The sequence below is a fragment of the Mustela nivalis genome (assembly GCF_964662115.1).
Source record: "Mustela nivalis genome assembly, chromosome: 6".
NCBI lineage: Eukaryota > Metazoa > Chordata > Mammalia > Carnivora > Mustelidae > Mustela > Mustela nivalis.
In genome coordinates this window covers 52874150-52900308 of record NC_139025.1, presented here as the reverse complement: position 1 = coordinate 52900308, position 26159 = coordinate 52874150, and the positions used below count along the sequence as shown (strand labels likewise).

The following is a 26159-nucleotide window of genomic DNA, read 5'->3' as shown; positions in this document are numbered from 1 at the left end:
CCCCATCCCCAATCAAGCTTCAAATAATCTTTCAGATAAAAACGATAGAATAAAAAAAAAATGTTAGAATCATGCCAGTTTTCGTTTGTAAGTTTTTTAACTCTTTTATGCCAGGTCTTAGACACAACATGGAGAGAGTCCTAAAGAAACCAGGATTGAGAGCCTACCTATCTGGCTCTGTTACATTAATGAAGTCATTATGGAAGGTTAGCTCCTGAACAGGAGGCTGTGCTAGTACTTTTAAAGAGGTGAGAAAAGTGATAACCAAATGATTAAGTGAAAAATACTGGTTTTAAGGAATAGAATCAGTGGTTTAGTAAAGATGATTAGATATAAACAACTGGAGAGTTTGAGTTGATGTTGTATATTTTGTGTTTCCTTAGCAGATTTTTTAAAACTTCTTTTTAATTACTTTTTCAACTTACAGGAATGAAGCAGAGTAATTCAAAAAAAGATTGGTTCTTATCAGCAGAAGAATTTAAATTATGGAACAGACGTTATAGGTTAAGAGAAAGTGATGGAATTAAGGAAATAACATTTCCTCAAGTTCGGTTTTTGTCTTTAGAAAATGAGGAAAACATACCAGTAAGTTGAACATGTTTTCAGATACTCTTTATAGTGATTATGCAGTAGCTTTGGGAGTAGAGAGAGTGTTCATGATCAGAATGTCAAGTGGCTTAAAAAATGAAGAATGTTAAACAGTTTAAAAAGAATATTAGAGTCTGAGTTTGTAGAACTATAAATTTTATTATATTCTTTATATTCTTTATTGTGTATATGTATTTTTACATGAGTGTGATACATTTACATAATATTTGTCTTTTTCCAATTACTTTTTTTACTATATGAACATTTCTATATAGGCATACTTTACATGATTGCTATGTTATTCTGCAATATGCCATGGTTTGCTTGACTATTTTTCTGTTATGTTTTCAAATTCTTTTCAGTGTTATTATCGTAAAATTGTGCCATCATAAACATCTTTGTACAAACTTTTAAAAAAAATGTGTAGAACTTTAAATTGAATATTTTTATTTCTCTTACAATGAACAAATTATTGGTGAACTTAAAGTCAAGAGAATTGATCAAAGGTTACATATATGCCTAAAGAGCTGGAAAAACAACCTTAGGAAAGAGTCCTTTTAGCAGATTTATAAGATTTGAAATATGGCTATTCAGAATTTATATCCATTTACTACCAGGGAAAGTGAAGAATGGCAGCATGAAAAAATTAAGATCATTATCACTGCGAGGTTGTGAATGTGTCTTTATTAGATTATAGAATATAAATCTAGCCCAATAGTACTTTTGAAACCACACATTTTCTTAAATATTTGCTCTTAACATGGAACTGTATAAACAGGAATATAACTAAGTACTAACTCAAATAATAGTTACTTTCAAAATATATTTAAAAGGGCATTTTTGTACTTTATGAAATTATTTTTTTTAGTCTCCTGAGATTTTACTGAAAATACCCAAATGAATTCAGACTTTTATGTTAGGCTTATTATCTGTATGTTGTTTATTTAATCAGTTTATGAAATCTGAGTAGGTGTATTTATCATTTTTATTATTTTTAAAATCATTAATCAAGATCCAGGAACCAAACATTGGAATTTATCAACTCTCTCTTTCTGAATGGAGAGTGTGGCAGGATCGTCCTTTTCCTACGTATCAAGTTGACCACTCAGATCGATGCCACCATTTTATAAGCATTATGCAAATGATAGAAGGAATGAGACATGAAGAGGTAGGGTTTTATTATAACTTTCTCTTGTTGGTATGGTGGTGAAAAGAATACTTGTTATTTTTTATTTTTGGGGGGATTTATTTATTTATTTGAGAGAGAAAGAGCATGTGGGTGAGTTGAGGGGAGGAGCAAAAATGAGGGGGGAGAGAGACAATCTTAAGGAGACTTCCCATGGAACACAAAGCCGGGTTTGGGGCTTGATCCCACAACCATTAGATCACAACCTGAGCAGAAATCGAGAGCTGGTTGCTTAACTGACTGAGCCATCCAGGCGCCCCTATGCTTCTTAATTTGAAATCATTATTTAAGAATCAAGTATTTAATATAAATAATTATAGTTAGAATATTTTGTTTTTTGTGAAGTTTCTTGTGATCTCAATAGGGAACCGATTTTTTGCCTTAGGTGAAGAAGTACACTTAATTAAAAGAATATCATCTGTCATTATAGATAAATCAGAGTAAAATTTTAATATACCTAATGACTTGTATAAACTTGTAGTAAAGCTGATTTAGCACTCTTGTTAAATTGGATTTATTGAGATATTCTCCATCACATAGGTGATTTGGTATGTCTCTTGTATCCTGGTGGTAGTTTAGAGAATTATTGATTCCTTGAGAAGCTACTTGATTCCTTGAGGGAATGAGAATAATGAACCTACTATGAGTATGAAATCCAAAATGCCTGGGTTAGAATCCCAGGTCTACCTCTTACTAATCATGCATTTGTAAGTTACCTAACCTCTTTGGGCCTCAGTTTCTCTGTAAAATGGGAATAATGATAATACTTTCTTCATAAGGTTGTTGTGAGGATTAATTGACTTAGTTTGTGTAGACCATATAGAACAGTAACAGGCATACTCAATAGACTGTAGCTGCTATTTTTATTATTAGCTATTATTCATGAATACATATAAATGGAGTAACTAGTTGTGGATCCCAGCAAAACTTATGCTATCAAATTAACACATATTTATTTAGTGCCTTCTATATGTCCTCTTCTATTCCAGGCCCTCTGGCACATCAGTGAAGAAGCCAGATGAAATACTCTGTCTGTGGGGAGCATAAACACTAGCAGGGAGACAACTTTCTCAAATTAATACTTACTGTATTTATTATTCAAAAAGTAGAGAATTAACTGCTTAAGTCCCTGAATAGTAGAGGAATCCCGACTAAAGTAGCCACTCAAGGGGAAGAGGGGAGGGTAGGATAGGAGTTGAGGGGACTGTAGTTTTAGAATTAGTGATAAGTACTCTTTAGAAATTTATTGTAAGAGTTCCTGTGGTGCCTGGGTGGTGCACTTGGTTAAGTGCCTAACTTTTGGTTTCAACTCAAGTCACGATCTCAGAATTGTGAGTTCCACTCCATGCCAGGCTTCGTGGTCAGCACAGTTTGCTTAAGACTCTCCCTCTGCCCCCACCTCCAGTCTTTCTCTCTCTCTCAAATAAATAAATAAATCTTAAAAAAAAAAAGAAGAAGAACGTTAAGAGTTCTTGGTTGGGAAATTTGTTAATAGTGTATTCCAACCTAATGGATTTACAGGTATATTTATTTCAGATGTCTAAAAGTTGTTCTTAGTTTACCTTTATCGAGACAGTAAATTTAACACTTGTAGTTATAATTTTCATTTATATATATTAATTACTTGATATCTATTTTTATGAAATTATAATAATTGTTCAATTAAATATTAGAAGTGAAGAGCTTAGTGCTTATAATACTTATTTTTGTAGATTTATTTATTTGAGAGAGTGTGAGTGTGAGTGACAGGAAGGGGGAAGAGGAGAAAAAGACTCCCTGCTGAGCTCAGAGCCCAATGCAAGGCTCCATCTCAGGAACCTGAGATCATGACCTTGGTCGAAACTAAGAATTGGTTGCTCCACTGACCGAGCCACTCAGGCACCCATATGATATTATTTTATGTATTTATTGAATTTGTTCTTTCTGCAAATAGTTATCATGAGTCTTTCATGTATTAAGTTCTAAGGATACAAAAACATTAACTAATTAAAGATAATTTATAATAATTACACAATAGAGCCATTTATAATCTTGATTTATTAGAATAATTTTTAAGTTAGGGGTAGCTGGGTGGCTCAGATGGTTAAGCATCCCACTTTTGGTTTTGGCTCAGGTTACGAGCTCAGGGTTGTGAGATAGGGCCCCCTCACAGGCTCACTGCTCAGCACAGAGTCTGCTTGGGATTCTCTCTCTCCCTCTGCTCCTCTCCCTCTCACACATGCTTGTGCTTGCTCTCTCTCTCTCTCTCTCAAATAAATAAATAAAATATTTAGAAAAAGAATAAATTTTGTTATAAAAGAAAATAATTTGATTTTGAGTAATCATTTGAGTAATATTGTTTAGAAAATAACATAAAGTAAAGCTCATCTCTTATTTCCTGTGACTTTTTTATTTTCCTTCTTTCTAGGGAGAATGCAGCTATGAATTGGAAATTCAACCTTACTTACAAATGGAAGATATTAGCTCAGTATTTAGTGCTCCCAGGAATGATTATAATCCTCCTGCCAATGGCCCCGTTACTAGTAATAAGAAATCTTCATTTTCAAGGAATATAAATCATAGAAGTTCATACTCAGTGACAGAATCTGATGAAGAATGTGCTGAAATTTTTAAACAAATTCATATCAAACCTGCTAAAATTGCTTCTCTAAAGAAAAAAGGCTCTAGAGAATTTAAAAAAGATCAACCTATTAAAGAAAATAATGATGTTATGGATTCTTTAGATACTGATGGAAGTACTACTGTTGAAAATATTTTTCAGGTAGACCTGCTAAATGATAAAAGGGCATCAGATAAAGAGGAAGTTGCGGTTACCATATGTGCTATCAATGCAGATGTTAGTCAGCCACATGGATTAATGGAATGTCAATTTTCAAATAAATCTAGTTCATTCGCTGCAAATTTTTTAGATTCTGGTTATAACAGTTTCACTGATGAGAAATATGTTTCATCTAGCATATTTCTTCCATTTGAAAAAGAGCTTTGTATAGCTAAAACAGATGACCAATTGCATAGTTGCCATTCATTAACAAAAGAGGTACTAGATAATGTAGAGAGATTTTTATCTCATTCTCCTCCACCTCTCAGTGGACTCTCAAATTTGGAATATGAAATTGCTAAGGGTTGTAAACTTGATCATTTCCTACCTTACACTGAATATTTACAAAATGATAAATCTACTTGTTTGATGTCATATTTACCTACAAATTCTCAACAGGATTTGGAATTGAATTCACTGAAATTTATTAATCATTCTTCTGAAAAAAGTTGCTTTTATACTGCAGCCAATGATAAGATTTCTGATGAGCCAAGTTTCTATGACTATGTTGATAAAGTACATAAAGAAGATAATAAAAATGAAAATTTAGTATCCAGGAATCATACTCAAATAACCATAGGCCCTCCGAAGTATTCAGTTGAAGAAAAAAATTGTGATATAGATAACAATGGCCTCCCAGTATTGCTCACTAAACAGGATGAGAGTTTACCCCTATTCAAAGATGTTAATACAGAGTCTAATGATGTGCGTCTTTTTCCCTCAAACAATAAATATAAATCTTCATGTGTGTCAGACAAAACTGCTTTAAGTGAAGTGACACTGGTCTCTCACTTCTTAATTTCTGATGAACTATTGTTAGATGATAATTCTGAACCCCAAGATCAAATTATCTGTGATAATAATAGTTGGAAATCTCATGAAAATTTGAACGGTGTCCATGAGGAAAAACTGAAGCATGATGAATATGTTTTTGACTGCTCTAAAGATTTATTTTCTGTTACTTTTGATTTAGGATTTTGTAGTCCACATTCTGATGATGAAGTATTAGGACATGCATCAGATACAAATAAGAATAAAATTTTAGATGAGCTTTCTGGAAGGTGTTTAGATATTAAGGAGACCAATGATGCAAATTATGTTTCAAATCAAGCAATAATACCACAAGATCCTGTTGCTAGTTCTATGGGTAGAACTATTAATATCCCATCAAGTGAAGATAAGTGGAAACCAAGTTTTGCACATTTTTCACGGAGTACAGCAAAAAATAAAGAATTTCTGTCTCCTGGTTATTGTCAATTTTCTTTGCCAGTAGGAGAAAAAGTTATGAGTACGCCACTTTCTGAATCAAACACCTTGAACTTATTTTCTAAGAGGAAAGAAATGCCTTGGACACCAGATTCTCATCTACAGAGTTTCAAAGAAACATTTAATTCAACTTTTGTTGATTCAGGACTTTCTGTAGAAAAGGCTAAAAGCAGGGAAAAAATCAGTCTTTGTCAATCCTGTCATTCTGCTGAAGGTAAGATTCAATCTTAATAAAACACATAAATCTTTCTGGAATAATTACTCTAGATAAGCTTCTGTAATTTTTCAAAATGTAATTTCTCGGTTTTTGATGTATTGAATTAGATAATTTATGTATTTCTTAAGTTGGTGCTTACTGATAAAAGATTTATCTCCAGGGTCGCCTGGGTGGCTCAGTGGGTTAAAGCCTCTGCCTTCGGCTCAGGTCATGATCCCAGGGTTCTGGGATCGAGCCCCGCATCCCACTCTCTACTCAGCAGGGAGCCTGCTTCCTCCTCCTCTCTCTTTCTCTCTGCCTGCTTCTCTGCCTACTTGTGATCTCTGTCTGTCAAATAAATAAATAAAATCTTAAAAAAAAAGATTTATCTCCATATATTTATGGCATGCATGCCATGGGAAAATAATTACGCTAGACACTGAAATACAGATTTGGCCTTGGCCCTTGACTGTAAAACCCAGATAATTGTATGACATGTACATTTGAAAAGATACCAGTAAGATATGAAAATAACTACCAAGTAAAAAGGTAGTGGATGTTAAGGAGGTTCAGAAGATGACAGAATTTTGAACTGGATTAGATTAGAAATGTAGATTTTGTTTTTAACATAGATTTTAATTTTGGCTCTTCAGGAATATTTACAATTTGAATATGTTGAAAATAGAGAATTTGGCTGTTATAAAATGCAAACAAAGAGGGAAAGGGGAGGTATGAGATTTAGAAGAAATAGTATAGAGTAGAAGATTTACATAGAAAAACAGTTGGGGCAAAAAAAAAAAAAAACTGTTGAAAGACAAGACTATATGAAGGATTGAGGCAAGACCACAGAAGTTCCAAAGGAATCTCTGGATTTCTGTGATCTAATTCTACACAGTTACAGAAACTGTGTTACAGAAAAACTAGAAAATATAACGCTAGAGTTTGGTGTTAAAATGACTCAAGTATTCTTCAAGTACTGTGATAGACTCAACTCTAGTTTATGTATAGATTATTATAGCAGGCCATTTATGAACTTTTTTCCTTTTAGTTGAGGAAAAAGAGTAGTTGTAGGATAAAATGATTTTGCTCTGTAAATCTTCATGATGCTATTCTCTTTGGGATCAAAGGCATGATTTATGAATATTTTATTTAAGATAAAGCTTCTTGAAAGTAAGTGGAAATATGTTTATTTCTAAAATTTGGATATAGTCTGACATATATATTTTTACTAAGTTTATGTTACCTGTGGCCCTCCAGTATTTGCTTGAACATCCTTATATTAAGTCTGTTAGTGGTCGAGATCATTTTTCTATCTTTGTGTCAGATTTGCATTAAACCTTCTAGCATTATACTTAACTACTAACTATGGGCAATGTAATTAATAAATGCATAATGATTTATTAGGGAATATGTAGTATTTTTGAGGGTAGTTGATATACATTGTTACATTAATTTCAGATATAGAACATAATGACACCACATCTCTGTATATGCTCACAAGTGTAGTTACATCTGTCACCATACAACTCTGTTTACTATAGGATTGACTGTATTCCCAAAGCTGTAGTTTTTATTCCCATGACTTATTCATAGTTAGTATTTTTTACTTCCCCTAATTAAAATAGAGGATTTAAGATCATTTACCATGTTATATGTATACTATAATAGCAGTTCATTATAGCACCACTAAAGCAGTTGAAAGGAAAAACCTCCTGAAATGAGTAGGTTACTATATCTGAGCCTTCCATTTAGCTCTAACTTCCTTAGAAGGTAATTAAAAATAAAACTGGTCAATTATACAGTGCCCATCTGTAAAAAGGATTTATTTAAGTTTATTTGTTTGGGTAGTTTTTATGTTTGTTTTTTTTTGGCACAAAGTATGAGGAGAAGTTGATTGTGTGAATTTGTATTATTTATTGCTGTGTAAAAAGCTACTCCCCCAAATTTAGTGGCTTAAAATAACATTTATTTGTAGTTAGGAATTGAACAGTTGCTTAACTGAATAGTTGTGGTTGAGGATTTCTCATCAGGTTATAGGCAAGATTTCACCTGGGGTTGCAACAGTCATCTGAAGATTTGATTGGGCATGGAAAATCTGCTTCTAGGATGGCTTGTTCAAAAGTGAGGTGGTGATGGGAAGAGGAGGCACACAGGAATCTCTGTCTATAGTAATTGTAAAATGCAGCAGAGCTGAGATGGGAAGTTCCTTGATGAGGACTCAAGACCTGGAAATAACTCTCCATGGGTCTCAGCTTCATCCTTTGGATGCTTGACCCTTTTTCATAACCTGTAGAAGAATTTCCTCAGCCATTTCCATTTAGTAAAAATTGGGGATTTTTATTTTATGGGGATTTTTAAAGGCCTCTTTTTATTTTATATTGTCTTTGCCCCTTTCTGTTGTTGTAGCTGGCTGTTTCTTCCCATATTATTTTATGGGGATTTTTTTTTTTTTAAAGATTTTATTTATTTATTTGACAGAGAGAAATCACAAGTAGATGGAGAGGCAGGCAAAGAGAGAGAGAGGGAAGCAGGCTCTCTGCTGAGCAGAGAGCCCGATGCGGGACTCGATCCCAGGACTCTGAGATCATGACCTGAGCCGAAGGCAGCGGCTTAACCCACTGAGCCACCCAGGCGCCCCTATGGGGATTTTTAAAGGCCTCTTTTTATTTTATATTGTCTTTGCCCCTTTCTGTTGTTGTAGCTGGCTATGTTTCTTCCCATATAATTCTCGTATATCTTTGTGGATCTCTTGTGAATCTTATTGGGGTTCATTGCATTAGATACTAGTAATGCTCACAAATCCTTTGGAGGCAACTCCTTCATTACTTTTTTGCTTCTGCTAAAATGTCTGCAGATAGTTCCTTAATCTTCTTGGAAGTTCTGTTTAAAAGGATCTGTGGGGCACTTGGCTGGCCCAGTCGTTGGGCGTCTGCCTTTGGTTCAGGTCATGATCCTGGCGTCCTGGGATCAAACTCCACATTGGGCTCCCTCTCTCACTCCCCCTGCTTGTGTTCCTTCCCTCACTGTCACTCTCTCTGTCAAATAAATAAATAAAAATCTTAAAAAAAAAAAAAAAAGAGCATCTGTGAAAGACATCCTTAGACTATTCAGAGGGCCTTTTATTTGACTGCATAGTACTTTGAGGCACCATCTTTGATCTTTGGTCTTAAAGCAGTTACAGTTTCACCTTTAGCTTCACCTGGACAGTGGTTTCCTGGCAGTCCTCTAGATTAGATCTTTGCTTGGAAGATTTCTTAATTTAGTGTTGTTTGCCAACTAGAGAAGCTGGGAATTTCCAAAACTAATAAGTCTCAACTGTTCATGTTTAATAGTCCTTTCTTTAGGACTCACTCTAGGGTTGCTTCTTATATCTTTACAATACAACATTTGGCTTCCTCCAAAGTGAGTGATGCAAGGCAGAGAACAAGGATGAGATCTCATGAACTTTAATGACCTAGACTCTGAAGGAACTCCCCCGTCATTTCCATTATATTCTTTTGTTAGAAGCAAGTGACTAAGTCTGGCCCTTACTTAATAGGAGAGGGATTACGATCCAGCTTCTGAAGGCAGGCGTATAAAAGAATTAATTAACATATCTTGAAATAACCACAGGGCTCTTACAGAAGGTTTCCTAGAAACATGGAACGGTGTCTGAATCTGAATTTCATGAAAGTGCAGAAATCGAGCTTTAAGTACGTGAAAATTTGAAATATTTTATTTTACACATCAGATGTTTGTTTTTAGCATTCTTTCCACCCTCCTGAATGTGATCTAGTCACAACATTTTGGTGAATATCTTACCAACTTTTATTTCATGCTTGTGTACAAACACATGTATGTTGACATATGTACATAAATATATAAATAAGAATCTCTTCAAATATTGTTTTGTAGCCTACGTTTTCATGCTTTAACTCCTTTTAAATGAAAATAAGACACAAAGCAGAGAGCGAGAGTTGAATTCTGGGCCCTTTGACTAATAAAATCAGACTGCACTCACAGCCTCATTTCGGTTATTAATTTGTCATATTGAATCTGAGTCAAAAATGTGGTTATTAGCAAAATTCCCTCACTCCTTAATTTCCTCACTGGCACTGTTTTATTTTTCTCTCTCATGCTGATTTTTTGGCCAAGCTTCTGAAAAATTCTTTTTTAAATAATGTACCCATTGATAAAATAGTAGTGAGTAGATAAATCTATTGACCAGATTCATTTTTTTAATAAATTATAGGTGAACAATTAACAGGCAGTGAAAGTGAAGATGATGAAATTTTCCGAAGAAAAAGTAAAAGAACAAAAGGAAATGTTTTAGAATCCCCTGAGGTGAGTCATTTAGAATCTCCTGAGGTGAGTGATGTAATAATCACAATAATGTGATTGTGTAAATGCTTTTTTCTCCCTTACCTTAAGTCTTTCTTTTTTAACCTTTAATCTAATTATCTACTTTATCTAGGATCAGAAAAACAATGAAGTTGATTCCCCACTACATGCTGTAAAAAAGCGCAGGTTTCCTCCAAACAGAGTAAGTAGGTAATAGATAATGTAGAGTGATTAAAGTTCCTTTGGAGTAATTATTAAAAGAAAAATACATGTATAGGTGAATGTAGATAAGATTGATCTAATAGGTATATAGTTAACACAAAAATATATAGTAAATCTTATGTGATTGGAATTTCTTTTTCAAATTTATACTTCTTTAAAAGCAATTTTATTCAGTACGCTTCAGCAGTTCCCTAAATATCTATCTACTCTATATCTACTATGTAAGATGCTGGGGGACACTACTATAAATATTATATCCTGGTATTGTCTTAAGTCACCTAAAATCTAATAGGAAAGAGATAAGTAAACAGATAATTTCAATATAAATTTTTATAAGTTAAGTGATAAAAAATGATCAGCCCTTATCCTAGTCCTTGGGAGTTCTGGAGAGTTTCTTGAAGATTATAAATACCTTAGCTAATTCTTAAAGCATATTTGGCAGTGAGGCAAGGAAAAGCATTGCCAACAGAGCAAGCAGCTTAAAGAATGACACAAAATGGGGATACAGCATCTTTATTATTAGATGGTAAATACAAAGAGTGCCAGGAAGTAAAGTTGGGAAAAAATGAGGGTGTTTCTGAAGCCCTTATTCTTTCATTTGCTTCCTGAAAAAGGAAAGGAAGGAGTTCAAGATGAGTCTCTGTTTCTTGGCTAGGGCTGTTTGGACATGTGTCACAAATTCGGAGACAATAAAAAGGGGATAGATTCAGTGTTGAATATGTTTGAGTTTGAGGATTTTGTAGAATAGTGAATGAAATGACAATATCTGGCACGCATTGGTGACTATTTGAATCTGAAGTTTGAGTAGGCTAATGATGTTCATTTGTTATCAGCTATAAGCTGAGAAGTGTAGAAAATGTTGGGATTAGGAAATCCTGCTTTTTTTTTTTTTTAATTCTCTATTGTGCTCTAGGATAAAGTGCAAAATTAATAAAACATGTAATCAACTCATATTCCCTTTGTTTACTCCCATAGTACTTCACTAGAAAAATTGCTTTAACTTGCTACCTTAACTAGAATGTCTGATTGACTCATGGTAAATGAATTAGAATACTGATAATGCTGATGATCAGTCTGTTTTAAAGTGAAATTATTCCTGGTACTTGAAATTATTTTGGTGAACTTCTTTTATTCTTTTGTTTGATTTTATATTATTTGTAAGAGATAAAGTGGTAGGCTTCATTGTTAAAATTTATTATGATTTTATTGGTTTCTTGGTTTGAAAGGACTCCTATATGTTTTGACTGATTTGATAGATTATATTTATAGGCTTAAATAATTTTTGTAAAGACCTTTAGGATCTTCTGGAGGAGATAGTTAAACTGAAACTACAAGTTGTCATCAAATAAATTTGATGTAATACTAAATTGGATGAATACTGTGCTAGTATAACTATATTACCTAATTTAGTGTTTTAGTACTTAGTATCACCTAACTTTTAAATTTTAAGATTTTATTTATTAATTTGAGAGAGTGAGAGGGCAAGAGAGAGTGCGCACATGAGTGGGGGTAGGGGATTGGGCAGAGGGAGAGGAAGAAGCAAGCCTGACCTGGGCTTGATCCCAGGATCCTGAAATCATGTCCTGAGCTGAAGGCAGATGCTTAACTGACTGAGCCACCCAGGCACCAGTGACTTTTACATTCCTAAGGATTATATATTTTTAACATGGCTCTGAGTTGTGGGAATATTTTATTTTTCTAACAAAAAAAGGTCAAATGTTAGGTCAACTATTTAAAAAGAAAAAATTGGGGCACCTGGGTGGCTCAGTGGGTTAAAGCCACTGCCTTCTGCTCAGGTCATGATTCCAGGGTCTTGGGATCGAGCCCTGCATCAGGCTCTCTGCTCAGTGGGGAGCCTCTTTCCCTTCCTCTCTCTCTGTTTGCCTCTCTGCCTACTTGTGATCTCTGTCTGTCAAATAAACAAAATCTTAAAAAAAAAAAAAAATTAAAAAAAAATTGAAAATAAAACTAATAACCCATGAGAACTACATAAAATGAGATTTGATTATATTTTCTTATGCAAGAATTTTATTGAATTATTATAGTTAGAATTATCATCTAGTGATGAAAGTGAGAATTTTCACAAACAACATCCACAATTAGAAGACTTCAGGACTGCAAAAAGGGGCATCAAAGTCCAGAAGAAACAGAGTTACCTTAAGGTAAACTTTTTTCACTTTCGTATATATATATATTTATTTGTTTGTTTGTTTATATATTTATACTTACTATTATGTTATATATTTATATATATAATTTATGGATAGAAGATTTTATGTAGGAATAGATTTCTCACTATAATTTCTTCATAGGAAAAAAGTAGAAAATTAAAACTATTTTGACCCTGTTTTACTGGAATTAAAATATCAAGCTTTGACAGTTTTGTTTCTTTCTTGTTTTGAAACTATCTTTTAGTATTCTGTTATTTTAAATGACTAAATGAAGAAACTTCAGTGTATTGAAAATTTAAGACTCAAATTAAAAAAAATACAGAGACAGAAATCTTGAGTTTTAGAATATTTGCTTTCACAGTCATTACTTCATTTTTTTAAGTCTCTATGCAATACTCAAATCCTTAGAAATAATTCTTTACCACCTTTTTTTCCTGAATATCTTTTTTTGTGGTACAGTAGTTTTCCTGGCAAAATTAATTAACCGGAAGACCTGGAAGACTTTATGCTTATTAAGAAACATTCAGCAAACTAATGTGCTGACTTGTGCTGTATTTTGCTTATAATAGAATTATCAGAAATTTTAAATATATGTGCTACTTTGTCATTTCTTCTTGCAGTTTTCTTTTTCTTTTTTGTCTTAAAAGCATTGCCAAAAAATCCATTTTATAGAACTATTTCCAATTATTTAAGAAAATAAATGATTTCCTTGAGGGTATCTCCATGTTTTCTAATTTGTCACAGCTTGCAGCTAAGAAGTTTTTAGATTACGAAGCAGAGCTCTCCGAACAAGAGGCAGAGTATGTTTCATCAGATGAAAATGATGAGTCAGAAAATGAACAAGACTCCTCATTACATGACTTCTTAAATGATGAAACTCAACTTTCACAGGCTATAAATGGTAAATGATATAATGATACTTTTTCCATTAATTTTCAGTGATTTTAATGTGGTTATATTTAAATATTTTAGTCCGTTTTTAAAGAACTTTAAAAGGAAGTAAATTTGGTATGTGTGAAATATTTGGTCACTTTCATTCAAATGCTATACTATTTGCTATTTTTTTAGACTTGGTTATTTATAGTCTGCTAATTTGATCATTTCTCACCAGAATGATTGGCTGGTGCAGTGTCAGATTTTCATTTAACAAGTATTTAGTGACTGCTGTGTGCTGGTAAGGTTTTGAGAAAGCTGTATCAGTAAACAAAGGGGATAAAAACCTCTGCCCTTATGAAGCTAACATGTGAATGGAAAGAGACAAAGAATACACATAATAACTAAATTATTTAGTATGTTATAAGGTGAGCAATTTACAGAAAAATAAAAGAATGAGATGAGGATTTGGAGTGACAGGGGTTGGGAGTATTATTAATAGACAAGCAGTAATTTTAAATAAGGTAATTAGGGGCAGGTCTTATTGAGAAGGTGACATTTGATCAAAGACTAGAAGGAGATGAGGACTTGAACAACGCTGATTGTTAACAGCAGGTGGTACACAAACCTAAATTTGTTAAATTTGCCAAGTAAGAGAGATCTACTTTTGGAAAATGATGTCTCCAAACAATGCCTGAGCAGATCTTATATATAATACATTAATTGCAGATGATTCATATTGGCTATAATAGAAATAGGAAAGATTCTGGTGGGGTTCTATGGGTTTTAATCTTTCACAGATCTTGCCATTTATTCTGCTCTTGTACTCTCTGTCATGATTTAAGACAATGAATTTTCCCAAGCAGTACTTTAAAGAAAAAGGGTCTTAGAGACTAAGTTCTCAGTACTATGTCCTTGATACTGATGTGACTTCAGAATAAGGGTTCCTAGTGTTACGCTCTTAATGTTCATTAACAGAGTGGCTTTTTTTTAAAAGACTTTATTTATTTGACAGAGAGAGAGAGATCACAAGTCGGTAGAGAGGCAGGCAGAGAGAGGGGGAAGCAGGCTCCCCGCTGAGCAGAGAGCCCGATGCGGGGCTTGATTCCAGGACCCTGGGATCATGATGTGAGCCAAAGGCAGAGACTTAACCCACTGAACCACCCAGGCACCCCCAGAGTGGCTTTTGGAGGTTTACAGTATAATCTGGTGGGGGATGTTGATGCAAAGACAACAACCAGTAGACAGGTACTGCGGCAGGAGTGTGCCCAGCATATTCCAGGAACAGCACTATGACTGGAATTGAACGATGGAGAAGCGGAGTGGTAGGACGTAATATCAGAGAATTAATGAGTAGGCATCTCCTGGTCTGACTTGCTGCAGTAGTATCGCTCTAGCTTTGGTGAGAATGGCCTATAGGGGAGCAAAGGTGGGAGAAGAGACCATTTAGAAGGTTATTGCAGTAATCTAAGGAATGCTAGTGGTGTTAACCAAAGTGGTAGCAGTGTGAGGGTGTGAAAGATTGGATTTGGGATATGTGCAGCTGACAGGATGTTCTGATGGATTTGAGAAAAAAAAGAAGAGTCAGTAGGTTTGAGCAACAGGAAGGACATAGTCGTTGTTGTCTGATATTGGGCAGGCTGCATGTAGAGCCCTTAGGATGGAGGGTACGGAGATCAGCAACTCCATTTTATTTTTACAATTTTAAAAAAGTTTTTATTTTTTATTTTTATTTTTTTACTAATCTTTACACCCAGTGTAGGGCTCAAATTCATGACCCTAAGATCAAGAGTGGTGTGCTCTTCTGACAGAGCCAACCAGGCACCCCTGAAACTCCATTTCAGACATAGTGCATTTGAAATAATGTAGGGTTTTAGAGGTTTTTTTTTTTTGTTTTTTCATTTATATGATATTTGGGAAAAGGTAAAACTATAGGGACAGCAAATAGTTTATTGTTTCTTATAACGATACATTTGTCAAGACAGAACTGTACCATAAAGGAAGATAAATTTTACTGTATGTACATTAGACCAAAAAAAAAAAAAAAATCTATGAAGCAAACAAACAGAATTCTCTGAAAGCTCCTGATTCTGGGTTCTTCCAAGAAACTAGAAGTAAGAGTCTCATTAAGTTTATAGGAATTAAGCATGAGTAAGAAGTGAATAGGTAATTAGGAGGGTACCTAGTAGTTGATAGCTATAGTATGGAATGGAGATAAAGGAAATGTAATTCAAAGAAAAAATTATAAAAATTATACATTTGGTTCTGAGCCCTATTAAATTATCAATTTTATCTCTGAAAAGAACCTGTTAATCACTTCAAAAAATGTAAGGGAAAATGGGAGACAAAAGTAAAATTGCTTTCTGATTATAACCTTAAAAAGAAGGCAAACATCAATAAAAACTTAATGTGTTTCCCAGTTTTTGCTTGACTGACAATTATGAAACATACTTACCATTAGTTATGCCTTTTGATGTTTTTAAGCATATGCTTTCTTTCTTGCCTGAATTTCTTGTGTTTCATTCAGTATTTTCTGTATATCAAATATGGTCCTAAAGTTATTCATATACATTTATTTTTTCATGAAAAGGCATCTTAAAAACTCATTTTCAGAGGAGAAAGATAGCTAAGGCAGAGAGCTTAAATAAATTGTCACAATCATCCAACCACATAGCCTGATTTCAAAGGCAAAACTAACTTTTTTAATAATTGTTTTTAGACTTGTTTCAGTACATATTAAATATTTTTTGTGTAAAATAATTCCACAGGGCTTGAATTATTAAATCTAGAATAGGTCAAAACTAAATACTTCACTAGTTTTCATTTAATTAATTTTGCTACTTGAGGGACGTCTGGGTGGCTCTGTTGATTAAACGTCTGGCTTCAGCTCAAGTCATGATCCAAGGGTCTTGGGATTGAGTCCCACATTGGGCTCCCTGCTCAGTGGGAAGCCTGCTTCTCCCTCTGTCGACTGTTCCCCATGCTTGTGCTCTTTCTCTGACAAATAAATAAATAAAATCTTTGAAAAATAGATAAACAATGTTGCTGCTTGAAATTCTTATCTTTACACAGATTCTGAAATGAGAGCTATTTACATGAAATCTTTGCGCAGTCCATTGATGAGCAATCAGTATAAAATGGTCCATAAGAAACATAACAACATAAATATTTTCTCACAGGTATGAACTATAGAAATATAGCGGAGAGTTTCCTGATGAAATGTTGAAATATATTCCTGTTAATTAAGCCTCCATTGTTTCTAAAACTGGACTGTTAGATCTATTTGAGATAATTTCTGCCCTGATTCAGGAAGGAAGGTGGAAGAAATGTATTCTCAGAATGCCTTTTTTCCTAATTTGGTCAAATTATTCTTATCTTCAATTTGAGCCCATTAGAATTCACTATTGTTTTCCAATTAAAAGAATGTTTAAAAGAAGTGACTAGAAGTTCATCATAACTGTTAACAATTTTTAAGTCTTACATGTTCTCTTATTTCTCTTGAAAATTATTTTTTTACAAAGGGGTTAATTATAGATTATTTTTCATTTATGGACAAATTTTCACACTAGTCTTCTTTGTTTACAAATTGCCAATATTCAGCCTGGTTATATGGTCATTCATATCTCTATACTTCCATTGTGTTCGTTATGTAGCACTTATCCACAATATTTATAAATTACTCTTTATTTTTCTGGCTATCTACCTAGTATAAATTTCTAGAGGGTAAATTATTCTTTTTTTTAATCTCAGTCTTCCCATTTTCTTCCATAAAGAATATAGTCAGGATATATTTGTTGAGTGCAAGTGACTGGATTGGTAAAGTGAAATATTCATAAAGATTTCATGTACTTAAAAGAATATGTTAAATACATACTGATTTTATGAAAGAAATTTATAATGTGCTAATTGATATATTTACTATAGATTCCTGAGCAAGATGAAACCTACTTAGAAGATAGTTTTTGTGTTGATGAAGATGAGTCTTACAAAAGCCAATCAAGTGAAGAAGAAGTGTGTGTTGATTTCAACATAATAACTGAAGATTGCTTTGCAAGTGGGAGTAAAAAATATAAAACCCGACGTGCAGTAAAGCTAAAACAAATGGAGATGAGACAGAATTGTGCACGTTCAAAAAAGAAATTATCCAGAATTATTTTACCAGATGATTCAAGTGAGGAGGAAAACACTGTAAATGATAACAGAGAATCCAGTATTGTGTTTAACCCGAGCACTGTTAATAAGAGCAACCAGCAGGACCATTGTTCGAATATAGTGTGTTTTGGGTCTTCATTGCAGTCCAAGGACCGTTGTGCCCCAGTTGTTAATCAGTCACCACAGCAGAGACAACAGACACCACTTCATTTAAAGGATGAAGTTTCTGACTTCAAACCGCAGAGCTGTAATAAAATTGAACCTACCTCACCGTCATTCTCTTCTGTTGATTCACAGAAAGACTGTAGAAAATTTCCAATTCATTTAAAGGTATGGATCAAATTAGAGAAAAAAACCTTCATATGTTTACCAAAAGAGATTTTTTGCTGTTTTCCTTTTTTTCCTAAGTCTATTCTTTTTTTTTTTTTTTGAAGTAATCTTTATACCCAACATGGGGCTTGAATTCACAAACCCAACATCTAGAGTCCCATGCTCTTCCAACTGTGCTAGCCAGTTTCCCCTGTTGTTTTGCTTTTTTGTGTGTTTTGTGTTAAGTAAGTCAAAAGTAGCAAGTGGTGAATTCTTTTTTTTTTTTTTTAAGATTTTATTTTTGAGAGAGAGAGAGAGAGCATATGTAGGCAGAGCGGCAGGCAGAGGGAGAGGGAGAAGCGGACTCCCTGCTAAGTAGGGAGCCTGATGAGGAACTCGATCCCAGGACCCTGGGATCATGACCTGAGCAAAAGACAGATGCTTAATCCACTGAGCCACCCAGGTGCCTCAGTGGTGAAATTCTTCAAACAAAATAGTACACTAAATTTATTGATAATTCATATAGGGATGTTTATGTTTTAATATTTTTAAGTATGATAATCATTTTCTTAATAAAACTCTATAAAGAAGCTTGATAGTTTTACAGAAAGGATGTAGGAAATGGGCTGCTTGCAAAATAAAATTAGCAGGAGTTACATGCTCAGAACTAGTTCCCCACAGATTAACTTTCTTTTCCGTTTCAGATATGTAACTTTACTGGGGAGAGAAGTTTAGGAACCACTACCTGATTTCCTTCCTTTAAAATTTTCTCTTTTTAGAATGGCCAGATAGTCCAGTTTCCAACTTCTCCCTGTCTTTTATTATTGCTGAAATAATCCCTAAAGCAACTTATAGTTTTTAAGTTTATATATTTTTGTTAAAATAGGGGTTAAAGGTTTTGGTAATAGGAATCCCTTAACTGTACATAACTGAGTTCTTTCCTTGATTGTTATCTTGGAGAGAGACCTAGACCTAAACTTCTATTTCTCTAAATACCTTATTCCGAGTGTTTTAGGCCATTCGGCCTTAGCAACATGCTCTAGTATCAACACTGTAGCTCTTAATTTGATGTTTTCAACTTTTTGTTTTTAGAGGTTTATTTATTTATTTTAGAGAGAGAGAAGAGGTGGAGAGGAAGAGGGAAAGGGGCAATCTTGGGCTCCATGCCCAGTGGAATCTAACACAGGGCTCAATCCTACAACCCCAAGATCATGACCTGACCTGAAGAGTAAGAGGCTTAACCAACGGAGCCACCCAGGCATCTGGATGTTTCCAATTTTAAACTTTCCCCAGGCTTTTTTGCACAAAGTTATTTCTTCAAGGCATAATTAGAATAAAGGTGACTAGATTAAGTCTTGTAATAGAACTCGAGGCTAATTAATTTCTCTGAGCCTCAGTATCTTTAGCTATAGTATAAAGATAATAATCCCAAGGGTCAAAGTACATAGTAAGCCCCTGGGTTTAAGATGGTTCAACTTAATTTTTTGACATTATGATGGGTGTGAAAACAATATGCATTATGTAGAAACCCTACTTAAGATTTTGAATTTTTTATCTTGTCCTGGGCCAGCAACCTGTAGTTTGATACTCTGAGGTCATGTTGGCAGCTGCAGCTTCCAGTCAGCTACACAATTGTGAGTGTGAACCACTAATACACTTGTAACTCTCTCTACCCATACAGCCATCCTGTTTTACACATTTAGTACAGTATTCAATAAATTACAAGAGATATTCAACACTTTTATTGTAAAATAGGCTTTAAATCAGATGGGTTTTGCCCAGCATTGGCCAATGTATGTATGCTGAGCAATTTTAAGGTATAAGGGAAGCTATGATGTTCAGTAGGTTAGGTGCATTAAATGCATTTGCTACTTAACAATCTTTTCAATTTATGATGAATTTATTGAGAGGTAATCCTATCTCATTCTTGAGAAAGATCTGTATATGCACAATCCTTTGGAAATCAGAAGCACTAACTACATTTCTACATTGGCATGCTCTAAAAAATGGATACATCTAGTAATACTTTGAGGACTGAAAAAGGACGAATAGATTTTTTATAGAAAGGTGTTTTCAATTTTCTTCTGTTACTTATACTCCATTTCAACGTAGTATGATTATTCTCACTTGAAGTAGGAGGGGTGAGAACATGAGGTACATTTTTCTTGATGGTGGATTTTGCCTTGGGAAGAGGTAACTTTTCTATACAGTCTCAATTTTTTTCTTTACAGTTTCTGAACTTCAGTGTTATGTTTAGGAAACAGTTTTCTACTTCAAAATAACTAAGTATTCTAAATATTCTCTTTTGTTTCTTTAATGCAGTTTTTTTTTAAATTGAATACTGAATTATTTTGAAGATTATTTTTGAGTGATTAGGACTTCCATCTTTAGTTTAGGGTGTGGAAAACTGGAAAGAACATTGTTCCCTTCCTAGTCTCAGCAGCTACAAAAAGCCAGATAATCCACAGAATCATGGTTTTACTTGAAACTATTGTGGAGCTGAGGTTGTAGATGAGCCTTATTTCTAAGGAAAGAAGTGCTTCCATTGAGAGACTAGTTGATTTGGCACAGTTACTGCCAAAGTTACTGGGTACTGTATATTTTGGTAAGAAGACTAAGCTAAAACTTTAATAAATTGCAGAAGGCAATAAACTAGCATGAAAATTTAGAACCACTGGGAATTACACACAGAGAGGAATTCATAACTCCTCATGGGCTAGTCTTCATAGACTCAATCAGGTGTTCACAGGAAAGACAGAATCAGAAAAAGCCTCCTTTGCTAATGCCAGGCCTTTGGGAAGGTGACTTGCAGTTACTATAGAAAAGGCAGCAAACCCCATCTGTTTCCTTTCTCCCCTATTTCTCCTATAGAACAAAAAGCTGCTGGGGATGAGTAGCAGACCTTATAGCTATACCTCAGAGCCTAGGTGAAAGACCCTTTGCAGATGGAAGAAGGCAAAAAGAAAAAAACATTCTATACCTGATACAGAAGCGTGAAAACATCTTGGGCCTAGAGAATTAGAGATCTTCAACCACTGGGAGGAAGGAGGGCAGGATCACTGAGCAGATCCTATTTCTGAGACTGAGGGACAAAAGTCCAGCTCAGGCTGAAGCAGGAAAGAAGGAAAGAATTTCCCTCCTCCCCCACCACCACTTGCCCTGCTGCCGCCATGCCACCTCATGTGTCCAACATTCTCTCCAAGCAGGCTAGCAAGCACTAAGTAACAAAAACAATCAACTGCTGACAGGGACAAGGTAGTATAAAGACAGAACATCACTGAGGTGCAGGCTCACAGAGAAGATCTAAAGCTGAGAGAACATTTCAAAAAATCATCGGCAGAACCCTGTCCCCATCCTAAATACAAAGTAACACTATGGGAGTTTAAAGTCTCTAGGCTAATCATAGCAATAAGAAAACCGGGATGCCTGGGTGGTTCAGTCAGTTAAGCATCTGCTTCATCTCCAGTCATGATCACAAGATCCTGGGACTGAGTCCCACATCAGGCCCCTTCCACAGCAGGGAGTCTGCTCCCTTTGCCTGCCACTCCCTGCTTGTATGTGCGTGCTTTCTTTCTGACAAATAAGATCTTTAAAGACAAAACAAAACCCTAAACTCAACTTTTGACTAGATTGGTTAAACACCACACACTAAAGGCCTAGTCCCCACCCCCCCCAAGAAAAGCATAGATGTTTCTAGAATTACTACTACCTTACACAAGATGTCTGGCTTTCACCCAAAAGTTACAAGATATATAGAAGAAGAAAACATTCCCAAGAACTTTCAGGTATGACTCAGATGTTGGAAATACCAGATAAGTATTTTAAGATAATCTTGATTAATATATTAAAGGTTCTAGTGGAAAAGTAAAACAAACATGCATGAAGAGAAAGAGACCATCATTCCAGAAATGGAAAATATAAAAAACAAGAAAGTGGAAATGCTAGAAATGGAAAGCATACTAAGAGTGATGAAGAATATCTTTAATGAGCCCATCAGTAGATGCAACACAATCATGGAACGAGAACAAACTTAAAGCTTGGTCAATAGAAATTACCCAATATGAAACACAAAGGGTGAATAAGAAAAACCCAGCATGGAGCATCCAAGAGCTCTGGGACTGTGTCCAACAATCTCAGATACACATAATTGGAATTAAGGAGAAGAGAGAATAGGTTAGAAGATCTATTTGTACAGGCAATGACTGAGAATTTTCCAAAATTAATTGGCAAACAAATATCTGAGTCTCTATTTTCACTTCTTTTTGGTATATACCTAGGAGTAGAATTACTGGGTCATACAGTAATTCTGTGGTGGTTTTTTTTTTTTTTAAGATTTTATTTATTTTTTTGACAGACAAAGATCACAAATAGGCAGAAAGGCAGGCTCCATGCTGAGCAGAGAGCCCAATGTGGGGCTTGATCCCAGGACCCTGGGATCATGACCTGAGCTGAAGGCAGGAGCTCAACCACTGAGCCACCCAGGCGCCCCTTGTGTTTAACTTTTAAGAAACCTCCAAACTGTTTTCCACAGTGGCCAAACTATTTTACATTCCCACCAGCAATGTAGGTTCCAGTTTTTTCACATTCAGACAACACTTATTTTACTGTTTTGTTTTTCATTTTAGCCATCCTACTAGGTGTGAAGTGGTAGCTTGGTCCTTCATGTTACATAGTCACTTTGATCATGTTGAAGGAAGAAAAAAACAGTTAAAAAGAAGAAATAATATCAGTAAGGAAAATAAGTTTCAGGTGTTAGAAGTTTATGGCACTAATATTTAACCTGATAGTTACCAATATTTTCCACCTTTTCAGGTTGGTCATACTCTGGAGGATTTGAGAACTTCCGTGGCAAATTGTTCCAATTCAAGACCACATTTGGCTGGCACATATGCTTCTCTTAGACTTCCACAGGAAGGCCAAAGAACTTGTATTCTTGTAGATAGTTGTGAAATCACTTCTGGATCAGAAGTAATTTCTTCCCTAAGAGCAATTCATGGCTTACAAGTAGAGGTTTGTCCTCTTAATGGCTGTGATTACATTGTGAGCAACCGCATGGTGGTGGAAAGGAGGTCTCAATCTGAGATGTTAAATAGTATCAATAAGAACAAACTCATTGACCAGATCCAGTACTTACAGAGCATGTTTGAAAGAATATGTGTGATAGTGGAGAAGGACAGAGAAAAAACAGGTTTGTGTTTTTAAATGTTTTTGTTTATAAAGTTGTAAAGGAACTAGATTATTGTTTAATTCACTCTGCTATCAGTATTTGGAAACTCTTAAAATATAAATACCTGACTCAAAAATGTCACTTTATGTGTTTATATGAAGCCATAATGTTTTTCATTAGTCATTATATTTATTTTATGCAATTATCATTAGCTGCTTCATAAATAGGTTTATTTTTGGATTTTTTTAGTCATTGTGTTTAAAGGCAGTTTGAGAGTTAAAGAAGAAATTGAAGGCAAGTAAACCAGTCGTGCATTTTTTTCAGGGGCTTCAGAAAGGATAGGACCTTAAGGCAGTAGTGGGAAAAAGGAGGAGGATTTAGGGGATTTAGGAGGCAGGATTGGCAGTAGTTGGTGGAAGGAGGCAAGAATTACCCTTGAATCAACTGATTTCTTTCACCGAGCACTAGGTAGTGCTGCTTTTTATTAATTATGATTATCAGAGAAGAGCAGATTTGAGGTATAAAGAGAGTTCAGTTGAATACTCAGGTATTCTTATTAGGGAGCTGAAATGGGTGCATAGGAACTTCAGTTACAGAATTTCTTTGGGTGGTACCTACTTGAAGGGGGAGCCCTGAGAATGATAAAAAAGGTCATGGAATATGGAATCAGAAGACACACTGAATTCTATTGTCACAATAGCTATGTGACGTTGCATTAACAAATCACTCCCTCTGAGGGGTTAATAATATACGTGTTCTATTCATTTTGTAATATTATGAGGACTAAGAGAAATCATGCAGGCAAAAGGCCAGTATGGAAGAATTCAAGAGTTATACAGCCACACAGTATAAAGTAAAAGGAAATGTAGTTTATATAAAACACTGGGTTGATAATTGAACATTGTACCTTTTTATCCCCATACTGTCAGTGGTAAAACTATATGGCCTTGGATAAGTGGCTCTTTCAGTTTGTCTGTCTCTTTCTTTCCTTCTTTCTTTTTCTGACAAGTGACTTGATTAAGCTATCTCTTCGGTCCTCTTAGGGTTAAAATTCTATAATTTCCTCTTTATCAAAATATCCTTTATAAAGGAAATAGATTTGGAATAAAAGGAAAGTAACATGGCAAAAGTTGCAGGAAAAAAAAGTTATGGAAAAATTTTTGTTTTGTTTTTCCGCAATGAAAAGTGCCCCCAAAAGGATGGAGGATAGAATATGAAAAGAAATGAATGGGAAAGGTAGGGAAGTAACTTAATAGGCAAGAATTAAGGATGACGCTAAAATGGGTATGCAGGGTTTTGAGTTACTCTTGGGATAAATATGTAAGATTTTATATCAGTTAAGCCAGTACTTGAGCTATTCATCAGTGCTAGCATTATGAATTTTAGAATAATATGGTATTGGTGTTTAGCAATGAATTATCTAGGAATATGAGATCTCTCCTGCTGACTCATCTTTTTGATTCTAACTGAAGTTCCTCATAAGGATAATTCTTCCTATTTTATCTCCCAGATACTTGAGAATCACTAAATCTTCAGTTGAGCCTTTCTCATTAGCATAAGATGGCACTAATTTGCTTAATGGGTATGGATCTTGGGATTTTGATTATATGTAGTATTAATGATTCTACTTAATGTAATTTACTTAATGTAATTTAATGTATTTTCCTAAATATGAAATATTTAGGAGACATATCCAGGATGTTTAGGAGAACAAAGAGCTACGACAACTTGCTGAGTGCCTTAATTGGTGCTGGAATCCGAATTCTTTTCAGTTCCTGCCAAGAAGAAACTGCAGATTTGCTAAAGGAACTATCTTTACTAGAACAAAGAAAGAATGTTGGTATTCATGTTCCAACGGTGGTGAGCAGAAGTAAATGTGAGGCACTTCAATTTTATCTAAGTATTCCCAATATAAGTTACATAGCTGCATTAAATATGTGTCACCGGTTTTCTTCTGTGAAAAAGATGACTAACAGGTATGTCTGTTTTAATATTTTTATTTTTTTTTAAGATTTTATTTATTTATTTGACACAGAGAGACACCAAGAGAGGGAACACAAGCCAGGGGAGTGGGAGAGGGAGAAGCAGGCTTCCTGCCAAGACTGGAGCCTGAGGTGGGGCTCGATCCATTGCCTTTGGGGAACTTAGAGCCTTCTGGGATTTATTTTTTAACCAAATAAAGATAAATTACAACTTTAATTTAAGCTACAAATTTCACAGGTATCGCAATGAAATGCATAGGTCGTAAGGCTCACTTTGAATTCATCCCAAGAACATAAAAATGCACTTACTTTTTCTTAAAGTGAAAACTAAGCAGTTCCTTAACTTTACATTATTATATCCTCACAAGTTCACCTTCCCATCAATATCCTTCTCTAGAAAAGAGATTGAGAGCTCATTGTCAAGGTAGAGCAATATTGTCTAGCAACATACTAAACGTCTCCACTGTCAAGGGCTACTTGTATTATAAGTTCCCCAATGTACTTTTTTTTTTTTTTTTGCTTTTTAAGAATATTTATTTATATTTCTTTTCAACGTAACAGTATTCATTGTTTTTGCACCACACCCAGTGCTCCATGCAATCTGGGCCCTCCTTAATACCCACCACCTGGCTCCCCCAACCTCCCATCCCCCGCCCCTTCAAAACCCTCAGGTTGTTTTTCAGAGTCCATAGTTTCTCATGGCTCACCTCCCCTTCCAATTTCCCTCAACTCCCTTCTCTCCATCTCCCCATGTCCTCCATGTTATTTGTTATGCTCCACAAGTAAGTGAAACCATATGATAATTGACTCTCTGTTTGACTTATTTCACTCCGCATAATCTCTTCCAGTCCCGTCCATGAGCTTGCATTTTTTTATCCTCTTTTTTTAATTGTGTTATGTTAGTCACCA

General features: G+C 34.8%; 1 protein-coding gene across 3 annotated transcripts in view; it reads left to right on the top strand.

The window, feature by feature from the left end:
- Window positions 1–26159, top strand: part of FANCM (FA complementation group M) — a 66381-nt gene that overhangs the window by 36762 nt on the left and 3460 nt on the right. For all 3 annotated transcript variants that reach the window (XM_082735230.1, XM_082735229.1, XM_082735228.1), the window contains 11 exons: window positions 428–585; window positions 1601–1756; window positions 4182–6072; window positions 10286–10377; window positions 10508–10576; window positions 12642–12758; window positions 13512–13668; window positions 16713–16819; window positions 17565–18122; window positions 22914–23289; window positions 24953–25244. In XM_082735230.1, coding sequence (XP_082591356.1) covers window positions 428–585; window positions 1601–1756; window positions 4182–6072; window positions 10286–10377; window positions 10508–10576; window positions 12642–12758; window positions 13512–13668; window positions 16713–16819; window positions 17565–18122; window positions 22914–23289; window positions 24953–25244 — 3973 coding nt within the window. The remainder of the gene's footprint in view (window positions 1–427; window positions 586–1600; window positions 1757–4181; window positions 6073–10285; window positions 10378–10507; window positions 10577–12641; window positions 12759–13511; window positions 13669–16712; window positions 16820–17564; window positions 18123–22913; window positions 23290–24952; window positions 25245–26159) is intronic.